Genomic DNA, 19,026 nt, shown 5'->3' on the forward strand with positions numbered 1-19,026 from the left:
ATTGTGACAGATGTTCAAAAAGTGAGGCATTAAAAAAAATATAGTCAATGGTAGAATTTTGTTGTCCATTAGACCACGTAGTTTCAGGTCCAAACTTCCCCCTCTTAGTGTAATTTGCCATATACAAGTCAACTTCAGCAATAGAAATCCTCCACCTATCGGATTTAAGGTTAGGATCTCGGACCATCTTGTTCCTCAGAATTACAGCAATCATATAAGTTGTTGGCATTCAGATCACCACCTAATATGACATTAATCTCATCATCATCATAATCATCGGAATTATCAGTTAAACACTGGAAAATATTGAGTTGTAGGTCTGAAGTATAGCTGTGCCCTGGAGGATCGTATATATTTTTGGGCCCCCCTCAATTCGGATCTCTACCATTAATGTATTAGGGCAGCTATCCACATCGCTAACTTCTGAGGAGGGTATACTATTGCACACCAAGATTGCCAGACCTCCAAATGGCCGGCCCAAAGTGCCCTTTCTCACCTTCCTAAAATAAGCGGTATAGCTATCGAAGACAGGCTTAAATAAAAGCGATGTCTTGTAGAAAGATTATTTCCGAGTCCCTCAGTAAATGAAATGAACCAGTACCACTAAGAAGATGGCTATAGATGTCATTTATCCTCAATACTTTCTTGATGCCTTATAGAATATCTGCATTCTCTAGTCTCTGCATCTGTTCTAGTTACGTTAACTCTGCTCTGTGTGGCGTTACCATTCTTTTGACCATTAATTTGCTCTGCTTCTTCCGGGATTTCATTCAGACGGCCATCATATTTTCTTGTATGCAGGTATGGTTTTCTTAATGGGAACCTTGCCTCCAGGATTCTTTTAGGTATCAGTATCTTCATTGGTACTGCACGATTTTCACATCCGGGCTCCCAACATATAGGCAATATAGGTGAGGTGGTTTAGGTGGGGGTACTTGGCTCCTCCTCTACACTCCCCCCCTCTGGGCGATTTATCACTCACTCATCATCCTTCACATCCAGAAATCTTAGTCTGAAGAAAAGCTTCTTTGGTATCCATATCTTTATGACTCCATTCAAGCATCCTGCTGTTTTTACATGCTCATCCTTGTTCGATGTCATGAGACTGCACTATCCATTTGGACTGCAAAAGATCCATTTTCCCACATACATCTTATGATTCTTTGGATACAGGAACGTTGTTCCTTCAGGTGCATGGATACCTTTGCCACCTTTGCCCAGGTGTTAAGTTTCGGTTTGGGGGCTTCTACTGGAGAGGAGACGGTGGATATAGTAGAAGTGCCCTCTACAGCTGCCGGATCAAGCGCCTTTAAGATGTCTTCCACATCCTCCAGCATGCTGATGATGCGAGTTGAGTCGACTAGAATGAATTGAAGTGTGGCGGGAATAGTATCAGTAGCGTATCTTTTGGTTTTGCAGCAGTATTGACATGGGGTCTCAGCTCTCATTGCTTTTGTAGTGTGGACGTTGCTACGTCTTGGAAGACAGGGCATGGGGGCCTGGGGGCTTGGGTCTCCCTCTCCCTCCCTCTCTCTCTCTCCTTCCCCCCAAGCCCCATGTGGTTCTCTCGCTGTGAGCGTGGACTGGAGGCGGCTGGAATTCGGACGCTGCAATGATTCTGATGGCTGGTGGCCATTTTGGACTCATTACGCTGCTGGAGCGACAGAGCTGGATTCGGTTCTTCCTCAGCTACCGGGTGGTTACGAGTCTTCCGGTTTTCCCCTGCTGCTCCTCTCAGGTTCCCCCATCAGGCACAGTGTTTTATTTTAGAAGTGCTGAAAGCTGCATTTGTGCTTTCTCGCCAGGCTTCCCCGCGGAGGTCATCTAAGAAGCATCCAAAACGTCTAAGCCACGCAACCCGCCCACCCCCAATTATGGGTTTTAATTTTCACTGACACAGCGAAAAACCCAAGTTACGTGAAATATGGTAAGACTCAAAGTCAAGCAGAGAATTTACTAACACGTTTATGAAGAATTGCTTTTTTCTTTGAACAGTTCCTGCCCACGACAGGGCTCTGTATTACTTTGTGCACAAGAAGCTACACACATTGACATCCGAATTGCCTTAACGAAACATGCAGGCACTGGAGTGGAGTAGAAAGTAAATCACAAAATAATACAACTGTTGGCAAAAATGTTACTTTAGACTTCTGAATTAGTCAATTGTTTTATTCTGCTTACCTTGCCAAGTAGTTGTATCTGCTGTATAGGTCCCTTAAATAGGGGAAAAGAATGAGCAACTTAATTATATATACACAGTAGAAAAGAGGCAACTGTGCCAAAACAGAATTAAAAGATCAACAGTACAACCATACTTGAACAGTTGCTTTACAAATGTCGTTGACATGTTTTGAACCATACAAAGCAGCTTAAAATAAACCATACCACAGCGGTCCGTAACCTTTTGCACTTCTGAAGCTTTGGTCTACAACGCTCATCAGCCCTAGCCAGCAAAGTCAATGGTGAATGGTCATCAGAACATATGGCGAGCCACAGGTTGCAAACCCTTGCCCTACCCATTAGGGTAGTTACACTCATCACAGGATGTGTTTAGGTTGGCAGTAGGGATAGAAACACTTTTTCTAGCTGTGAAGAACGTGGAAAAACGCACTGGACATGGAGGAGTTATTTTCACCAATTCACTATTTATTTGGATAGCCAATTACCAGAATGTACATCACACAAGCTTCCAAGACAGCTTCAAAACTGTGTCTTATCCAGCAGTTTATCCTGGCCCTGATCCCCTTTAGCTCGCCCCTCAGCCTTGGGCAGAACCGGTTCTTTTTCCCTCTTCACTTCTTGCCAGAGGGGACAAAACCTGTGTTTTCTCCCTGTGCCGGGAGTGGGGGAAACAACCCCCGTCCCCTGGTCTTTCCTATTGCCAGGAGGGCTGGGGGGACAATCCCCATCCTCTGGTCTTTCATATTGCCATGGGGGGGGGGCAATCCCTGTTCCTTGGTTTTATCCAGTGGTCTTTGGGAGTCTTCCCACAGTACCAGTATGGAGGACCCTAGAGGGATTCAAGGTCTCCCTTTCCAACGGTCTCTTGGTGTTCCCCCCAATGCCTTATATTGCCAGAGGACTCGGTTCCATTTCACTTTTGGTTGACCCTATTTTGTGCCCTTCGTAGCAGGGTACCAAGAAGAGTGAGGGGGAGTGAACCCCAATCTTTACTGTACTTTTCCTAAGGGTTGGCGTTGCCTCTGGGTTTCAAACACCCAAGGTGTTGTCTCCCTCCTTCCGGATATCCAACAGCTAGATCTACCCACCTCCTCTCCCTGGTCTGGGTTGTACTGGTCAGGGAGCATCCTGCTGTGCTCGGTTCTTCTTTAGTCGGGGAGGCGACGGTTGTCAAGCGGCATCGTCTGTCCCGCTGCCGACACTCACCATGCACAGAACCCTTCCTCTGGGGACTTTTATCTTCTTCCTTCTTTCGTTTATGTCAGCGCCCGATTGTCGCCCGCTTCTAGTCTACTCGCTCTGGTGGCCTCTGTATTCTCGGGACCCGCCGGTGGTCTCCACTGCCGCTATCGCAGCCACTATTATTCCTCTCTCTCTTTCTCTGTGATCCCAAGTCGGTTCTTTTGACTCCTGGCGGTTCAGTTTTGCGGCAGTACTAGAACGGTGCCCCTGCTTCTAGTAGCCTGTTCCTGCCTCCAATTTGGATTTACTTGCTTTGGTATCCACTTGAACGCAGTAGGTTTTGGCAATGCAGACATACTTTGGGGATAAAGGTAAGAAGGGATAAATGATAACTGAGCATTATTTTAATGTTCTCAAGTTATCCCCATTTGGCTTTCATATAGTTTGTAGGTTTGGCTTCCCCTGAGGGTTATCTCTGTTTCAAAGGAATTCTGTGCCTCGTCACGTAGCACAAAACATTATAGGAAGTGCTTGCAATGCTCTGGTAAGCTCTGCACTAGGCACATACAATTTTACATTATAGGAGGCAAGTGGAGTTGGCAGGAGGACTCACTCTGCGAGTGTGTGGTATTTCAGTGAAGTCTGGAACTTTGCCTTGCTTTCTTGTGGATCTTTATTTCTCTCTTTCTACGTGGGAAATCAGTGTCCAAATTCAACTGTGTACAGCTTTAAACGCTACTGCAGCCCTGCAAGCCCCTCCCAACCTCCTCCAGGAAGGACCATTCTTACAAAAACCTCACTTCCTCCGCATAGCGGAGCGAAGTGGAGGCAAGTGGAGTTGGCAGGAGGACTCACTCTGCATGTGTGTGGTATTTCAGTGAAGTCTGGCACTTTGCCTGGTACTTTGCCTTACTTTCTTGTGGATCTTTATTGCTCTGTTTCTACATGGGAAATCAGCATCCAAATTCAACTGTGTACAGCTTTAAACGCTGTACACAGTTGAATTTGCTTCAGCTTCAGCCCTGCAAGCCCCTCCCATCCTCCTCCAGGAAGGACACAACTCCTACAAAAAGCTCACTTCCTCGGCGAAGCGGAGTGGAGTTGGCAGGAGTTAGCGGGAGGCCACGGAGTGGCGCCTGGCGGACATCAGAAGAACATGTCCTCTTATTGATGTCTGAGAGGCTAAAGACGTGTTTGTCCAGGGCGCGTACGCGCTTGCAGGTAAGGAGGGGGGCGGGGCTCATGCTGCCGGACGAATGCAGTGTCATCGATGCTGACATCGAGCTGAACATTCAGGCGACGCCGGCTAGTGTCTTTGAGGAGGAATCGGCAATAAATATTGAATCACAGACTGAAAAGGGGGAGGGGCCTAAATAGCAAAAAGGGCTGGTCACATTGACGACAACTTCAAATGAAGCTGATCATTCGAGGTTTAGTTCAGTCAAACAAACAAGAATGCTAGGGGCTAGCAGTCTAGTCGAGTTGGAAATACACCTTAAATTAGGCGAGGCTTTGACCACGGCAAATGAACAAATAATTGATAATTGTCCAGAAAAAGCTGAACAAGCCCCCAAATGCGGTGAGGGGGTTGGACAAAATGCAGTGGCTCTGCCAAAAGCCACTGAGGATCTAGCCAACAAATTGACTAAGGAGCTGGCCGACCTAACAATGAAAATTATGAGACAAAAAAAGACAGTCTCTCAAGAGTGAATGATTGCTCAAACTTCTCGATCAATCCTTAAGGAATGCGGATATGGAGGTGGAGAGAGGGGAGTGTAATGATGGAGACTATATTAGATAGGGGAAAGGAGTAAAAAGAGAGTCCTTCCCTGAAAGCTGATGTGCAGAGAATGGAGGACGAGGACGAGACCGAAGGTCTAAGGTCACACCAGCAAAGGAAGACACTATATTAGGAAATGAGAAGACTGCTCCCCCTAGATCCCTATCTAGAAGCTTGTCTCTGGGGAGTGAGGAAGGAAATGAAGATAAACTCTTGGAAAATGATGGCAAGAGGCTAGCAATGTTGGGGGGGAGGGCGATATGGGAGGCTTGGGGAGGCTGAGACCTTGATGGCCTGGAAACAACTGATAGCGGAACTAAGTGGGGCAGTGCAAGACCTATCAGAACCCTCGGAACCAAATACTCCAACACAAGATGCAGGATAGAACATTAGTAGAAATAGGCTCGTAACGGGGGGTGGGATATGGGAAGCAGCGCACGCGATTGAAGAAATGCATAATTGAAACGTTTTTGAATATGCTGCAAGTTTGGTTTGTGTCGGTTGTTAAAATTAATGAAATTGTTTAAAAAAAAACTCTTGGAAAATGATTCTTCAGTGGTTTCCTCTGCTTCATCAGAATGTATGCCTACGCCACCTGAAAGTAGAAGCAGATTAAAGGCGAGGGAGATGCATCCAAGGGTAGCTGTGGACATGGCTCACCTGCAGCAATTGGTGATTGCGTCAGTGTATACTTCACCAATTCCTTTTACAAAGCTTTATGAAAGCTTGAGCTGTGCCCTACGGGATGAATATGCTCTGATTGCGGGTTTGGTGGAAAAACTATTACAGCTAGAGTCACTGGCAATAAGTATTGATAAAAGGTTGGATAAGGAAGCTGAAATGTCATTGACCTGGCAGAATAGATTGTGCGATCTGGCAAGACGCGAATCATCCTACAAATCGATAATGGAGGCCATCCTCAAAGACTGCCAATGGATGAGATCCAACATGAAAGGTTTATCTCAGATGAGTAGCTCGCCCAAGGGAAAAAAAGAGTGAATCCAAACCCTCTGAAGAAAGGCAGGCATGTAAAGAACTTGTGGATCTGACGGTGGGGGCTGTGGATAAGAATATCTTCTCAGTTTTCAATGTAAAGAAAGATCCTAAATTGAATGGTATGGTAATAGAGGGAGAGCAGAGTATGCCAAAGATCGACTGCAAAACTGATCCTATAAGGGAGGAAAAAAAAAAAAAAAAAAGACTAACCCGCAGTTAACAAAGAAAACTAAGAACATGCCAGCGAGGACAAGAAAGAAGGCAAAGGGGTCTAGTGCCTTTTTAAGGAATATTAGATCTACCCCAAGTTGTGACAACGTTCGAATTGGCCGCTGCCTTGGAATCGAGAGGGAGGCCGTCCCCAGTGGGAGTTCTGAGCTTGTTGGTGGAAGAATTGGAGAGAGTTGAGGAGGATGATAAATGGAAAGATGTTAGTAATTCTGAATGGGAAAAGCTGTGGGTCTTACCCGAGAGCCGGATCTTCTGGCCCCCAGAAGGGATCAAACACAGAATGACTTCAGTTATAGGGCGAAGCTAAAAGGCCCAGGTGCAGTGTCCAGGGAAGAGGGTACAAGGAAAAAAAAACATAGGGTTGATGAGCCCGTAACAACTAAATTGAGGGATAAGGAATCCTCAAAGGACGAGGGGTCTTTTAAAACCCTTGAGGACAGATGAACAGGGGCTTTTAAACCACAAAAGGATAAATATGAAACTGGGAGAGAAAACCAACGAAGACCCCCTAGGGTAGCTCAAGAACCTTGTTTTGAAAGACGACCGGCCATTAGAGGTGAGCCCTCGAGAATAAAAAAAGCTTTGAGCCCAAAACTGTGCCTGGAAAGAATTAAGGCAGATAAGAATATGATTGTGCTGAATAGAGGGAATATTTTGCGATTATTCAATTGTATTATACCAGATGGCAAACTTGCATCAAGAGATATTAAAATCGTTGAATTTGTGGAGGAAAGCAACACCGACTGGGTCATATTGCACTTATTCTCTCAAATCAAGAAGGACTTACTCATGGCACTTAAAGAAAAATATCTACAATTGAGGTATGAAATTACAGACCATCATGCACAGCTGAAAGTAAAGTGGAATGCAGCCATGATGGTAAAAGAAGAACTGAAAGGGAGACTCCAGGAAAAATTGGAAATGAAGGTGGATAGGGAAAAATATGAGGAACTGAAAACGGGAAAGGATGAAAGAACTATTCCTATAGAAAGAGCTCCATTCCCTGAAATTCACAGTGGCAAATAAGAAAATATTAGATTAAAAAAAGGGGGCGAGCCTCAAGAACACTGAAGAATCGTCTTTGACTTGGTTAGCTGGAGCTCTCAGCCGGCATGGTGAGTGTTAAATTCAAAGGAAAGACTCCTACCCGCTGTTGAAGATTGGATGTTGGAATACTACAGGCTTTTGAACTTTACTTGGTGAAAAATCCCTGATCTTGAATTGTTTGATATGCTGCTTTTTCAGGAGACATGGTTACGAAACCCACCACAATGTGATGGCTATCTAGCCTTCTTAAATCCTGCACCTAAGGGGTTGATGGGCCGTCCGTTTTCAGGCCTTTTAATGTTATTGGAAAATGGTTTGGGATGGTCGATGTGTGATATTAAATGTCCCAAACCATACGTGCAGGTCCTCTATTTAAAACATGAGAAGGATCCTAGAGACCTCTTCTTGATTGTGATGAACATCTATTTGTGGGTGAATATGGAGAGTGACTCGAGTGTCATGGGATCCATTGTTGAGGTGATTGATGAAGCCATGTGTGAAGTGGAAGGGGTGAAGATTGTCATCTGTGGAGACCTAAACCTCAGGCTGCTTGATAAAGGGGGGCGAGTATTGGAAAAGAATGAATGGAAGGAGAGAGAAAGGGCATGGATGTTGAATATGCAAGCAAGAGCTATAGCTATGGCTAACGGTCAAACAGAAGTGGATATTCCGGGGCCCTAGACGTGGTGCAGTGGGGATATGGTATCCTGTATAGATTACTGCTTCATCTCGGAAAATCTAAAGGAGATGATTGAGAGTTTCTCCATTTTGCCCCAACAGTCTAGGGATCACGACTTGTTGGCCATCCACTTGACAAGGTGGTATGATCATGTACCCAGGGAAACCATGGGAGAGGTGGTTTTAGATTCCTGTGGAATCTGTCTATGACTAAAAGGGCATGGTTTGAGGAAATCTAACATAGCTTATAAGGCGCAGCTATGTAAAGATCACACCAATATTGATTATACCGGCTTGCTAAAATAATTCTCCCAGAAACAGGTCAGGGGGTCCAAACCACATTGGATACAAAAGCATGTGTATGACCCAGAGCTGGTGGACAGGAGAAAAAGAATGAGAAAGATGGTGAAGGAAATTAGAAGTGATGTTAAGGATAATAAATTGGAAAGATTTAGGAAAGTACGGCAAGTGTATAAAAACTGGTGTAAGGGCTCACAGGTGTTGCGCTGACAAAAGGATGCGCAATGTATCCTTCGGGCTGTGTGAACAAAAAATTCCAAAGACACCTGGGAACGGATCAATAATGGTGGTGTATTTAGGGAAGCCAGAACTATGGGCATGGCAGCTGAAAAGGACGGGGGGGGGGTCTGGGGGAGGGAAAGAGGGGAGCCCAACAAACCCGACTTGAGAAGGTGGAACTTTGACTTTGATGAGCACGATGCGATTACAATGATTGGTAATTTGAGTGCTTCCTGTGCGGTTGGGCCCGATGGTTTCTCAAACCAGGAGCTAAAAAATAATAAAGATCTTTGGGTCCAGCGCTGGTGACCATGTTCAACCTAATTATAACAAATAGGAAGATCCCACCGTCATGGAAGGAGGCACTTATTGTCCCCAACTTCAAAAAGGGTAATAGGGCAGATCCAAAAAATGACCACCCTATTTCCCTTTTGGACTCCATAGGAAAAATCTTTGCAACGGTCTTGCTACTGGCTCTAAAAAATTGGGCAGAGGCAAGTGAAATTCTATATATCCAACAGATAGGTTTTGTGAAAGGGGTGGGTACAGCCTTAAACCTTTTTATAGTAAATTGTCTGAAGGAAAACGTCTTTGAAGATGCATCTACCCTGTTCATGGCCTTTATGGACCTTGAACAGGCTTTCCATGGCGTGATTAGAGGCCACTTGTGGGCTAAACTGCAAAATTGGGGTTGCCCAGATTTATTTGGTTGAGGCCATGGAAGCATTATATACTGACATCTCGCTCCGTATTAGGCTATCTGCCAAGGGTAATCTATCCCATAAGATCTTCACCTACCGGGGGTTGAAGCAGGAAGGTGCACTAGCACTCTTGCTATTTTGCCTTTATATAGCAGACCTAGCATTGTCCCAGGTTGGGGTCCGAGCCTTTCCACCTAAAATGAATGGAATAGTAGTCCCATGGATCTTTTTTGCAGACGATTTAGTCCTTCTGGACCGTACTCCAATAGGGTTCCAGCGACGTCTAGAAGCCTTTCGACTATATTTAAACTTGAATGGTATGAAAATTAACTCCAAAAAGTCAAAAATACTAGCCTTGAAGAGAGCAGGGAAATCAAGCAAGGAAAGATGTACGTGGAGGGCTTTCCTTTGGAGAAGGTGGACTCCATAATCTATTTGGGAGTAACACTGAATAAGAATAGCAATGAGGCAGCCCAACTGGAGTACTTGCAATCTAGACTGGCTTCTTTTAATCAACCAAGGCAGAATATCCCAACGTAGATCTGGAAAATGTACGTTACCACCCTTTATATCCTTCTATAAATAGAAGGTGGTGCAAAGTTTTGGCGCTCAGTGCTGAAACTACCAAGCAGTCTCTCACCATGTGCAATTATATTCGAACTAAGGCTCCAATACTTAAAATCGATGGTGATTTGGAAGACTATCTTTCTATAGGAAATGGGTAATGATGGGAGTTAAAAAATGCCCTTTGAAATCCTTGGTTCTGGAAAAAAAACCATCAGAGGTGTTTTAGAGCTTTGGAAGGCAAAGATAGAAGCCTTCCTAAAGGAAAAGGAGGCGAGGGTGGAATTGCTGATTCAAAATCCCCTTTTGGTGGAAAAAAATTCTATTGCTATGGGATTGGATCTTTACGATAGATCAATGTGCCAGCATGAAATTAACCATGTTACTCACCATAGTGACCACCTTACTCCTAGTCCATAGTCCCCTTTCCCCCATACTTCTGAGACATTCCTCCGTCCTGTGGGACGGGACTGGAGCACTTTGATAAAGCATCAAAATTTTGCAAACATTTTAGTCCTTCCTCTCTTTCTGCATGGGGCACAGCATGCAGCTGTAACCACGCCCAGCTCGGCTCCGCCCCGCACATTACCTCTCAGTCCTTTTCTATCGCCAGGTCAGAGACCTTTAAGCAATAACAGAGGAACCTTATTAGAGGGGACGGCTGGCGGGCGTATGGAGGAAAGGGGACTATGGACTACGAGTAAGGTGGTCACTACGGTGAGTAACCTGGTTATACTCCTACGTCCCGTCCCCTTTCCTCCATACTTATGGGAGATTCCCAAGCACTCCTTACAGGAACTACGGGTGGATGGAAAAAAAACCCTACGGAAAAATGTTCTTCAGCACAGCCTGGGCAAAATGAGCATCAGATCTGGAGCTCAGGTCTAAACAATAATGTTTACAAAAGGCCGATGGGGAGGCCCAAATAGCCGCCTTTGCGATCGTCTCCCAGGGGACATATTTATGAAAGGCGACTGCAGCTGCCTTGCCCCGCACCAGATGTGCATGAATACCTTTAGGAGGCTGCAGTCCTTGGACAGTGTAAGACTCCGTAATACAGGCAGCGATCCATCTGGAGATAGTTGCCTTAGAGGTCTGCTTACCTTGTGGATCGCCAAATGTTACCAACAGTTGAGAAGAGCTCCTAAATTTGGATGTTCTGTCCAGATAGAACTTAAGAGCCCTTCTAACATCCAAACAGTGCAGAACCCTTTCTGCTTCTGAAGCAGGGTTCGGAAAAAAAAACGGCAGGGAGATTGACTGGTTTAGATGGAAATCAGAGACCACTTTCGGCCGGAAAGAAGGGTTTGTCCGTAGAACCACCTTATCCTTGTGAAAAACCAAGAAGGGATGCTCCACCGACAAAGCCTGGAGCTCACTCACACGCCTTGAGGAAGTAAAGGCAACCAAAAACCAAAAAAGACACCTTCCAGGACAGGTGTTTAAGGTCCACCGTGGCCATTGGTTCGGGGGGTTTATGGCACAATGCCGCAAGGACCACATTCAGATCCCACGACGGGTGCGGATTACGAATCGGGGCTAAAGGCGTGTCAAACCTGCAAAATGTCTCTTAACCACTGGATTAGACAGAGTAAGAGCATTGGTCCGTAGATAGGTAGGCTGATACCGCCAAAAGATAAGTTCTGCATGACATAACGTGAATTCCTGACTCTGCTAGGTGGGATACAAAGGACAGCACAGAGTCAATTGTAGCCGCCCTTGGGTCCAGTTGTTTGTTTAAACACCAATGACAGAACCTGAGCCATTTGCTTCTGTACTGAGACCTAGTCGAGGGTTTCCTGGCTGCCTGAATAATCCGCATGTTATCCGCAGACAGGTTGAGATTTTCTAAGGACCTGAACTCGGGCACCATGCCGCCAAGCTGAACGATTGTGGGGTGGGGTGCCACAGCTCTTCATCCCCTGGTGAAGAAGATTGGGACTCACCGGTAACCTTATCGGTGGATAAGGTGTCAAGGAATGCTAGACTAAAACAAATACAACTATATACAACGCATAGAGCATATATGACGCCTATGAAGATATCTAAGTTTGAAAACGCTGGACGACAAGCGTGTCCTAAATGTGACGAGGAGGAAGCTGATATGACACATATGTTTTGGACATGCCCAGTAATTGAACGTTTCTGGGGAGAAGTGGCACAAAAGCTTGCCGAGAAAGGGGTCACGTTGATCATAGACACAGCTTGGGCCTGTTTGCTGGGAGGGTTCCCCAGATCATCAAAACTTAAGCATGTTGACAAACTGAAAGATCTAGCGTATGTGCTTGATAAACGGAGGATCGCCATGGGGTGGTAGTCTTGTCACAGGCCACGGGTGGAGGTGTGGTGGAAGGAGTTACAGAAATTGGCAGAGGCAGAAACAATGGCATGGCAAGAGTCGAACACCGTAGGGGGGGAGGAGGAGACAGGGACCCTGATGGCATGGAAATCTTTAATAGCTGAATTGTTTGGAGCAATACAAGATGTGACCGAATCTACAGGAAGCGATATCCCGCCGTATGAGGCGGATACAGAGAACGATGAAAAGACAGGCTCATGAAGGGGGGTGGGAAGGGGAGAAGCAGTGGCTAAGATCGAGAATTAATATTATTTTGTCGCAAAATGCACTGCGTGTTTGGTTGCATTGTTGTTTTGTTTGATTAAACTTAATAAAATTGTTTTGTAAAAAAAAACCTCATCGGTGGATACACCGACAGGTGTTGAAGGTCTGAGATCTAAAACCTGGCCGGCCACCACAGGGCTATGAGTAGAAGAGAACAATTCACTGTGTTCTTCAGCTTACAAATCATCCAATGAATCAGAGGCAGAGGCAGAGGCGGGAAAGCATAAGCCCTCATGTTGTGCCATGGAATCTCGAGTGCATCCCCCAGGGAGGAGGCTTCCAGCCCGTTTCTGGAGGCGCACAGAGGAAGCTTCTTGTTTGCTGCTGTCGTGAAGAGGTCCACTTCCGGAGTGCCCCAACACAGGAAAATCCATGAGAGGATCTCCGCCTTCAATTCCCACTCGTAGCTGACCATCGTCCGCCGACTGAGGGCATCTGCCGTGACATTCAGCTGGCCCGGAATGTGTACTGCAACTAGCCAGACACCATGAAGGACCACTCACTCCCAAATGTGGATGGACAGGTCCACGAGAAGGGGAGACTTGGTGCCTCCCTGCTTGTTGAAGTAATACATTGACACCACGTTGTCCGTGCGGATACGGACCACTTTGTTGGCAATGATCGGTCTGAACGCCTTGAGCGCTAGGAAGATCGCCAGAAGCTCCAGATGATTTATGTGGAGGAGATGTCCTGAGGCGACCAAAGATACGAGACCTGAAGGAAATCCAAGGTCGCACCCCACCCTAGAAGGAAGGAGTCCGTTGTGACAGTTACCATAGGGGCTGGGTCTTGAAACCCCGCTCCCACCGACAGGTTGCTGAGAGACGACCACCACTCCAGGTCCGCTCTCATGGAAGCCGGAATCATCATCAACTTGGAGTCCGGATCCACAGCCTGACGCCAAGAACTCCGAAGAGCCATCTGAGTCCGCCTCATCTTGAGACGAGCAAGAGGAAGAGCCAACACGCACAAGGCCATGAGGCCCAGAAGCCTCTGGAACCACCAGGCCGACATGCTCTCCAACTGCGCAAACATCTGACTCGTGGCTAACAGATCCGCCATTCTGTCCCCGGTCAGGTACACTCTGCAGCGAAGACCCAGGAAAATCAAATCCTGCGAGACAGTCATGGAAGATTTCCGCCAGTTCACCGACAGCCCAAGATGGAACAGGAGCTAAAGGAGAGACTGAAGATTGCCCGCGGCTTTCAACGGGCAAGGGCTGCATAATAGTGGTCGTCCAAATACGGATACACATGGATACCCTGCAGACGAAGATAGGCCACAATCACCAACATCATCTTCGTGAAGACACGCAGCACCGAGCGGAGGCCAAAAGGAAGCACTCGAAACTGGAAGTGCTCCTCTCCCACAGAGAAACGAAGATATCTCCTGTGTGGATTCCAGATCAGAATATGCATGTAAGCATCCTGAAGTTCCACCACGCTGAGCCAGTCGCCCATTTGCAAGGAGGACCGTATTTGGCCAGGCGTGATCATCTTGAATTTCTCTTGGGGTAGGAAAAGATTGAACTGGGAAAGGTCTAGGATGGTGCGCAGGCCAGCCTGGTTGGGTTTGGGCACCGTAAACAGCCGGGAGTAGAAGCCCTCACCTCGCTCCCATAGAGTAACGGGTTCCACTGCTCTGAGGTCCAGCAACTTCTGAATCTCGGCTCTGAGGGAGGGCGACCACGACTGCTGGAAAGGAGGGTAGACGGGTGGGGTAAGCGGTAAGGGTAGGCGGAAGCCAACCTGAGCGACTGACCAGACCCACCTGTCCTCAATGATGGTCTGCCACGCCTCCCAATGAGACGCAATGCGTCCTCCCACCGGGGTCTCGTGCGAGCGCGGAGAACCCTCATTTGGCGGGTTTTTCGGTGGTGTTACCACTTGAACCTGTGGAGGAGGCTGAGGAGCGGGAGAAAAACAGTCTGTTGCTGCCTCCGGCGGGAATTACACGAAGGGGTATCCACTCTACGGGATTTCTGATCTAGAAACCCTCTGAAACCAGAGCAGGGCCGGCTTTGCGACAACGGTCCACCAGGACGGACAAGGACTTAGCTGCATGGGTGCTGTCCTTTGTTTTGGTGAGCTTGACATCCGTTGAGGAATGGAAAAGCTCCTTACCGTCAAACGGCAGGTCCAACACCTTGTCCTGCACCTCCTTTGAGAACTTTGTGGTGTGCAACCAAGCCTGTCGAGAGGTATCAACTCCCAGCAAAAGGCACCGAGCCGAAGTGTCGACGTGATGAGCCGCGGCCTCCAGCAGATCCTGAGCCAAGACCCTGGCATTGGACAATCCCGCCTTTAAGTCCTCCAGCTTCTCGACCGGAATGAATTCCTCGAACTCCGACAGACCTTTCCATATTTTCCTATTTGCCTCCGCTAACACTAGTTCTGCATTGGCCTCCCGGCGCTGCAGGGCCGAGTTAGCAATAATCTTCCTCCCAAGGGAGTCGAGGAGCTGGTCCTCCTTCCCCAGGACCTCAGTAGCCGTCGTAGAAGAGGATGCTGCAGGCCTGGACTGTAAAGTGGCCGCAGCCACCACTGTGGAGGAGGGGGCAGACAAGATGCTAGGGCCACCTCTTCTGAAGAATGCAACCTGTAGCGCGTGTCAATTTTCTTATTGACGAAAAGTCCAGAGTGTGGCCTCTCCCAGACTCTACGGACCTCGGCTAGAAAGTCCTTCTGCAAGAACAGGCCGGTACGCTCCGAAGGAGATAAGGTGAACGCCCCCGAAAGCACACCCTCCTGCGGAGCCGATGCCTCGGGCACTGGAACATCCAATAGACACATGTCCAGCACCCAGTCGTGGAAAGCTTGAATAGAGCGGGGCTGGTCTTCGCTGTCCTGATTGCCCTGTGCATCATCCGACAGGTCAGGGTCTTGCTGAACTACATCAGGCACTACCTTGTCCACCGCGGACAACGGAGGCAAGGGCGGAAGGGTAGGGGGAGGCACCGTAGGCAAAGGCGGTGCCGGCGGAACCACCTGCGGCGCGGGTGGAGCCGTAGGCGCAGGCGGGCATTTCTCCCTAAACAGACCTTGAAAAACTCCCTCATGGGGTCGGTACGCATGAGCGTCTGAAATTTGCCGAAAAAGGCGTTCTCTGGAGACTGCTTTGGAGCTGCCGGAGGAGGCCTCTCTTGAGGAGGATAATTCCAGGGACGCAGCGGGGAGGGTTGCCAAACAGGCCCATCCCCTGAAGTGTCCACAAAAATCAAGGGTGCCGAACCCTCCAGCAGCGAGATGTGGTGCGGAAGGGGCATCCGAGCATTCCAGTCGTAACTAACAAGGAACCTTATGTTCACCTACAGAACCGCTCCCCACACCTGAGGCTGATGGCGTAGTTGTGGGAGAAGCACCCAAAATGGCAGCTGTGGTCGTGGCAGGAACAGCCGCCATTTTGCCGTCAACTGAGGGGAACTGCGGCACGTGAGGAAGTGAGGCCTGGTTCCCCGTCGGTGGATTAGGGGTCTTCATTTTAGCCTTTACACAAGGAACCTCGACTGAGCCGGTACTAAGTGGCCTGGAATGTTTCTGCGACATACCAATAGCCAAACTAGCCTTCACAGGAAGGACCTCAGCACTTACGGTGAAGGAGGAACTTCTACTCCTTGCCCCCTCAACAGTTCTGGCATCGCCACAAGAGCGGGAACGGTGAGAAACAGCTTTCACCGATAAGGCCCTCTCAGGCCTCTCAGAAATGTTGGTTCCCTTAGCCTCTGTACGAGGGACCTCGGACCCAAGTCCGGTTGCAGCCTTTCCAGCGAAGGCCTCGATCATGCGTTCGAAAACACCAAGCCCGACCAAGGCCTCGGGGCGCACCCCAGTACTTTTGAGGGAAGCCGACAAAGGCCTCAGAGCGAGCTCCGGTACCCCACGACTCAGTAAAGACAGCTCTACAAGCAACCCCCAAAGTAGGGGCTTCGGATTGCGATCCGGTGTCACCAGGCCCCTTACAGAGACCCTCAGAGAAAACTCTGGTACTATTATTAGGGCCAGAAGGCACCTTGGGGCAAGCCCTGGTGACAGAGTGGTCAACGCTCCTCCCGGCTCGGGAAGAACCCGGGAAAGTGTCTCCCGGCCGGGGTGCTCTGAAAAGTAAAGAACTTACCAGGCGTTTCTTCTTTTCGTCGATGAAGGATTGAAAATGCGAAGGAGTACGTCAAAACACCGCCTCCCACCGCTCCAATCAACGTTGGGAGCACGTTGAAACACCGCCTCCCACCGCTCTAACCAACGTTGAAGTGCCCGGACCGAAACAGAATCACAGTAAAAACAGGAGTCCCAACGGTGATCCAGACCCAAACACTCTAAGCAAAGATGACTGGGATCCGCCCTTGCGAAGCGTCGATGACATGAGGAACAATCTGGAAAGTCTAGTTTAAACGACATACAGACTATTATGCGATCGCTAGCGAGAGCCTGAGAGGAGGAAAAAAGGAAGAAATTCTTCCGCAGATGCAAGTGCGTCCAGTCCCGAACGAGCAGAGAAAAGGATGGATGGGCGATGCGTGGGGTGGAGCCGAGATGGGCGGGGTTACGGCCGCGTGCTGTTCCCCAGCACAGAAAGAGAGGAAGGACTAAATTGTTTTCAAAATTTTGATGCTTTTTCAAAGAGCTCCGGTCCCGTCCCACAGGACGGAGTTATGTCCAATAAGTATGGAGGAAAGGGGACGGGACGTAGGAGTACTAGGCAATCTTTGACCCTGGAAAGTGGAAGAGTTAATGTATTGTTAACATTTCTGCTAAAGTTCCCCTCACCTAAACAGAGATCTCTTGCTGAGGTGTAGGTTAAATATCTTAAATACCAGAGAGGTGTTGTTTATGAGGAAAATACTGGCGGTGGAGAATGCTGCCTGTCGCTATTGTAAAAATGAGAAGATGGTGAAAACCTCTGAGCATTTGGTAATGTTCTGTTTGGAGCTACAGAATTTTTTTTTTTTTGGATGAATTTAAATCGATGGGAGCCACTTTGTGAGGGAAAGATGGAATTGGGCGTTACTCGGGGATCAAACCAAATTGGTGATAGCTTGGGTGTTACTCGGGGATCAAACCAAATTGGTGATAGTGGAAGGAGTGATGTAGATAAAAAAAAAAAATAGTCTCCTTTCCTGTTTAGGGGAAATTCGAATGATGAGGAAAATGTAAATAATGGTAGAGGTTTCCCTTTGTGTTGACATTGAAAGAGATGGAAATGAATGAATGAAATGTTTAACTTGTTGTTTTTACTTATTTTCTTTCTGATCTTTGTTTCCTATCATTTATGTCTGACTTTTGAAACCAATGAAACATTTAAGAATAAAATAAATTTAAAAAAATTATTTAGAGAACAGCCTGAACAGTTTGTCAGGAAATATAGTCACGAGCCTAATTGCTTAGAATCTTAAAATTAATCTTCATTTATACGATTCAATAATTCACACAACAATGTCATTTTTCTGCTGCCTCATTCGTCTTCCTTATCAAGCTTCTCAAAATCGAGAGTATTTTATCAGGATATATTTCTCATGCAGTTCCCATTATCACATGTCGAATCTATCCAATCTAGTAATGGTTTCATAATACGTCATCAATAGGTGCAATAAATATTTAAGTTGGACTTAATGTGCCGTTCACCTTTATTTTGTTGAGAGATTAGCAAGACACGAGCCAGCACAGAGAATTTTCTGACTATCCGTGTTTTGCTTTTCAAATCAAACTCTTATTAACAAGTTAGATTACAAACAAGCATGTCCCATTTTGATCCATCTACAGCACTGGCTGCATCAACTGTGCGCACGATGCATCATATTTATATCCATTACTTGGCTGTGAGTGAAGGGAATAGTTTCTTACCTGTAACTCCATTTCTCTAGCACTGGTATCTTTCATGGATTCACATGCTTAGAATATTCCCCGTCGTCAGGCTGGGAACCCTCGGTACATTTATAAAGACGTTTTCCATAGGAAAAAATGACGACACTTGTGTCCTACCTACGTCGTTTTAGGCCGCTTACGCCGGCCCCAATAGGACGTAGCCATATAAAATTCCCCGCCCATGCCGCTCCCTTCAGATTTTAACCCCCCAAAGTAGTCTGGGGTATAACTGTTTGCATACAGGGGAGAGATAATATTCTACAGGGGTGGGCCAACAGACAGGCGATATTCCCTCCTACTAAGTGAGAATATATAATATGTACTTCAACAAAAGGAAGGAACACAAACAACGATCTGTATAAAACAGTTAATGTACCCTCAGATAGCGGAATCTCAACACAGCCACTTAACAAATATGGGCTGCATTATGTGTTCTATGTATTCAATAACAGTGTTACCCAAAAATATAATTTTTAATATATTATTCTTTCAAGCACAAGTAATACAAACATTTAAAAAAACATACACATCACATAGTCATATACATGTTAAAATCATTCCACCTCACAGTATCGAAAGTTGCCAAATACTCGATCAACAAACACAACAATGGCAACTTAATTATTCTTATTCCCCATTGTGTAAAAAAGCCCAATTTATATAAGT

General features: G+C 47.0%; 1 protein-coding gene across 6 annotated transcripts in view; it reads right to left on the reverse strand.

Moving 5' to 3' along the window:
• The window catches only part of AKAP8 (A-kinase anchoring protein 8), a 1,455,819-nt gene that overhangs the window by 1,173,497 nt on the left and 263,296 nt on the right, over positions 1-19,026 (reverse strand). For 3 of the 6 annotated variants that reach the window (XM_069603889.1, XM_069603891.1, XM_069603887.1), the window contains exon 3: positions 2,182-2,214. The exons of the other annotated variants lie outside the window; for them this stretch is intronic. In XM_069603889.1, coding sequence (XP_069459990.1) covers positions 2,182-2,214 — 33 coding nt within the window. The remainder of the gene's footprint in view (positions 1-2,181; positions 2,215-19,026) is intronic. 6 annotated transcript variants of the gene reach the window in all.

This window comes from Ambystoma mexicanum, chromosome 3q (assembly GCF_040938575.1).
Source record: "Ambystoma mexicanum isolate Mex_15411 chromosome 3q, UKY_AmexF1_1, whole genome shotgun sequence".
NCBI classification, from domain to species: Eukaryota; Metazoa; Chordata; class Amphibia; order Caudata; family Ambystomatidae; genus Ambystoma; species Ambystoma mexicanum.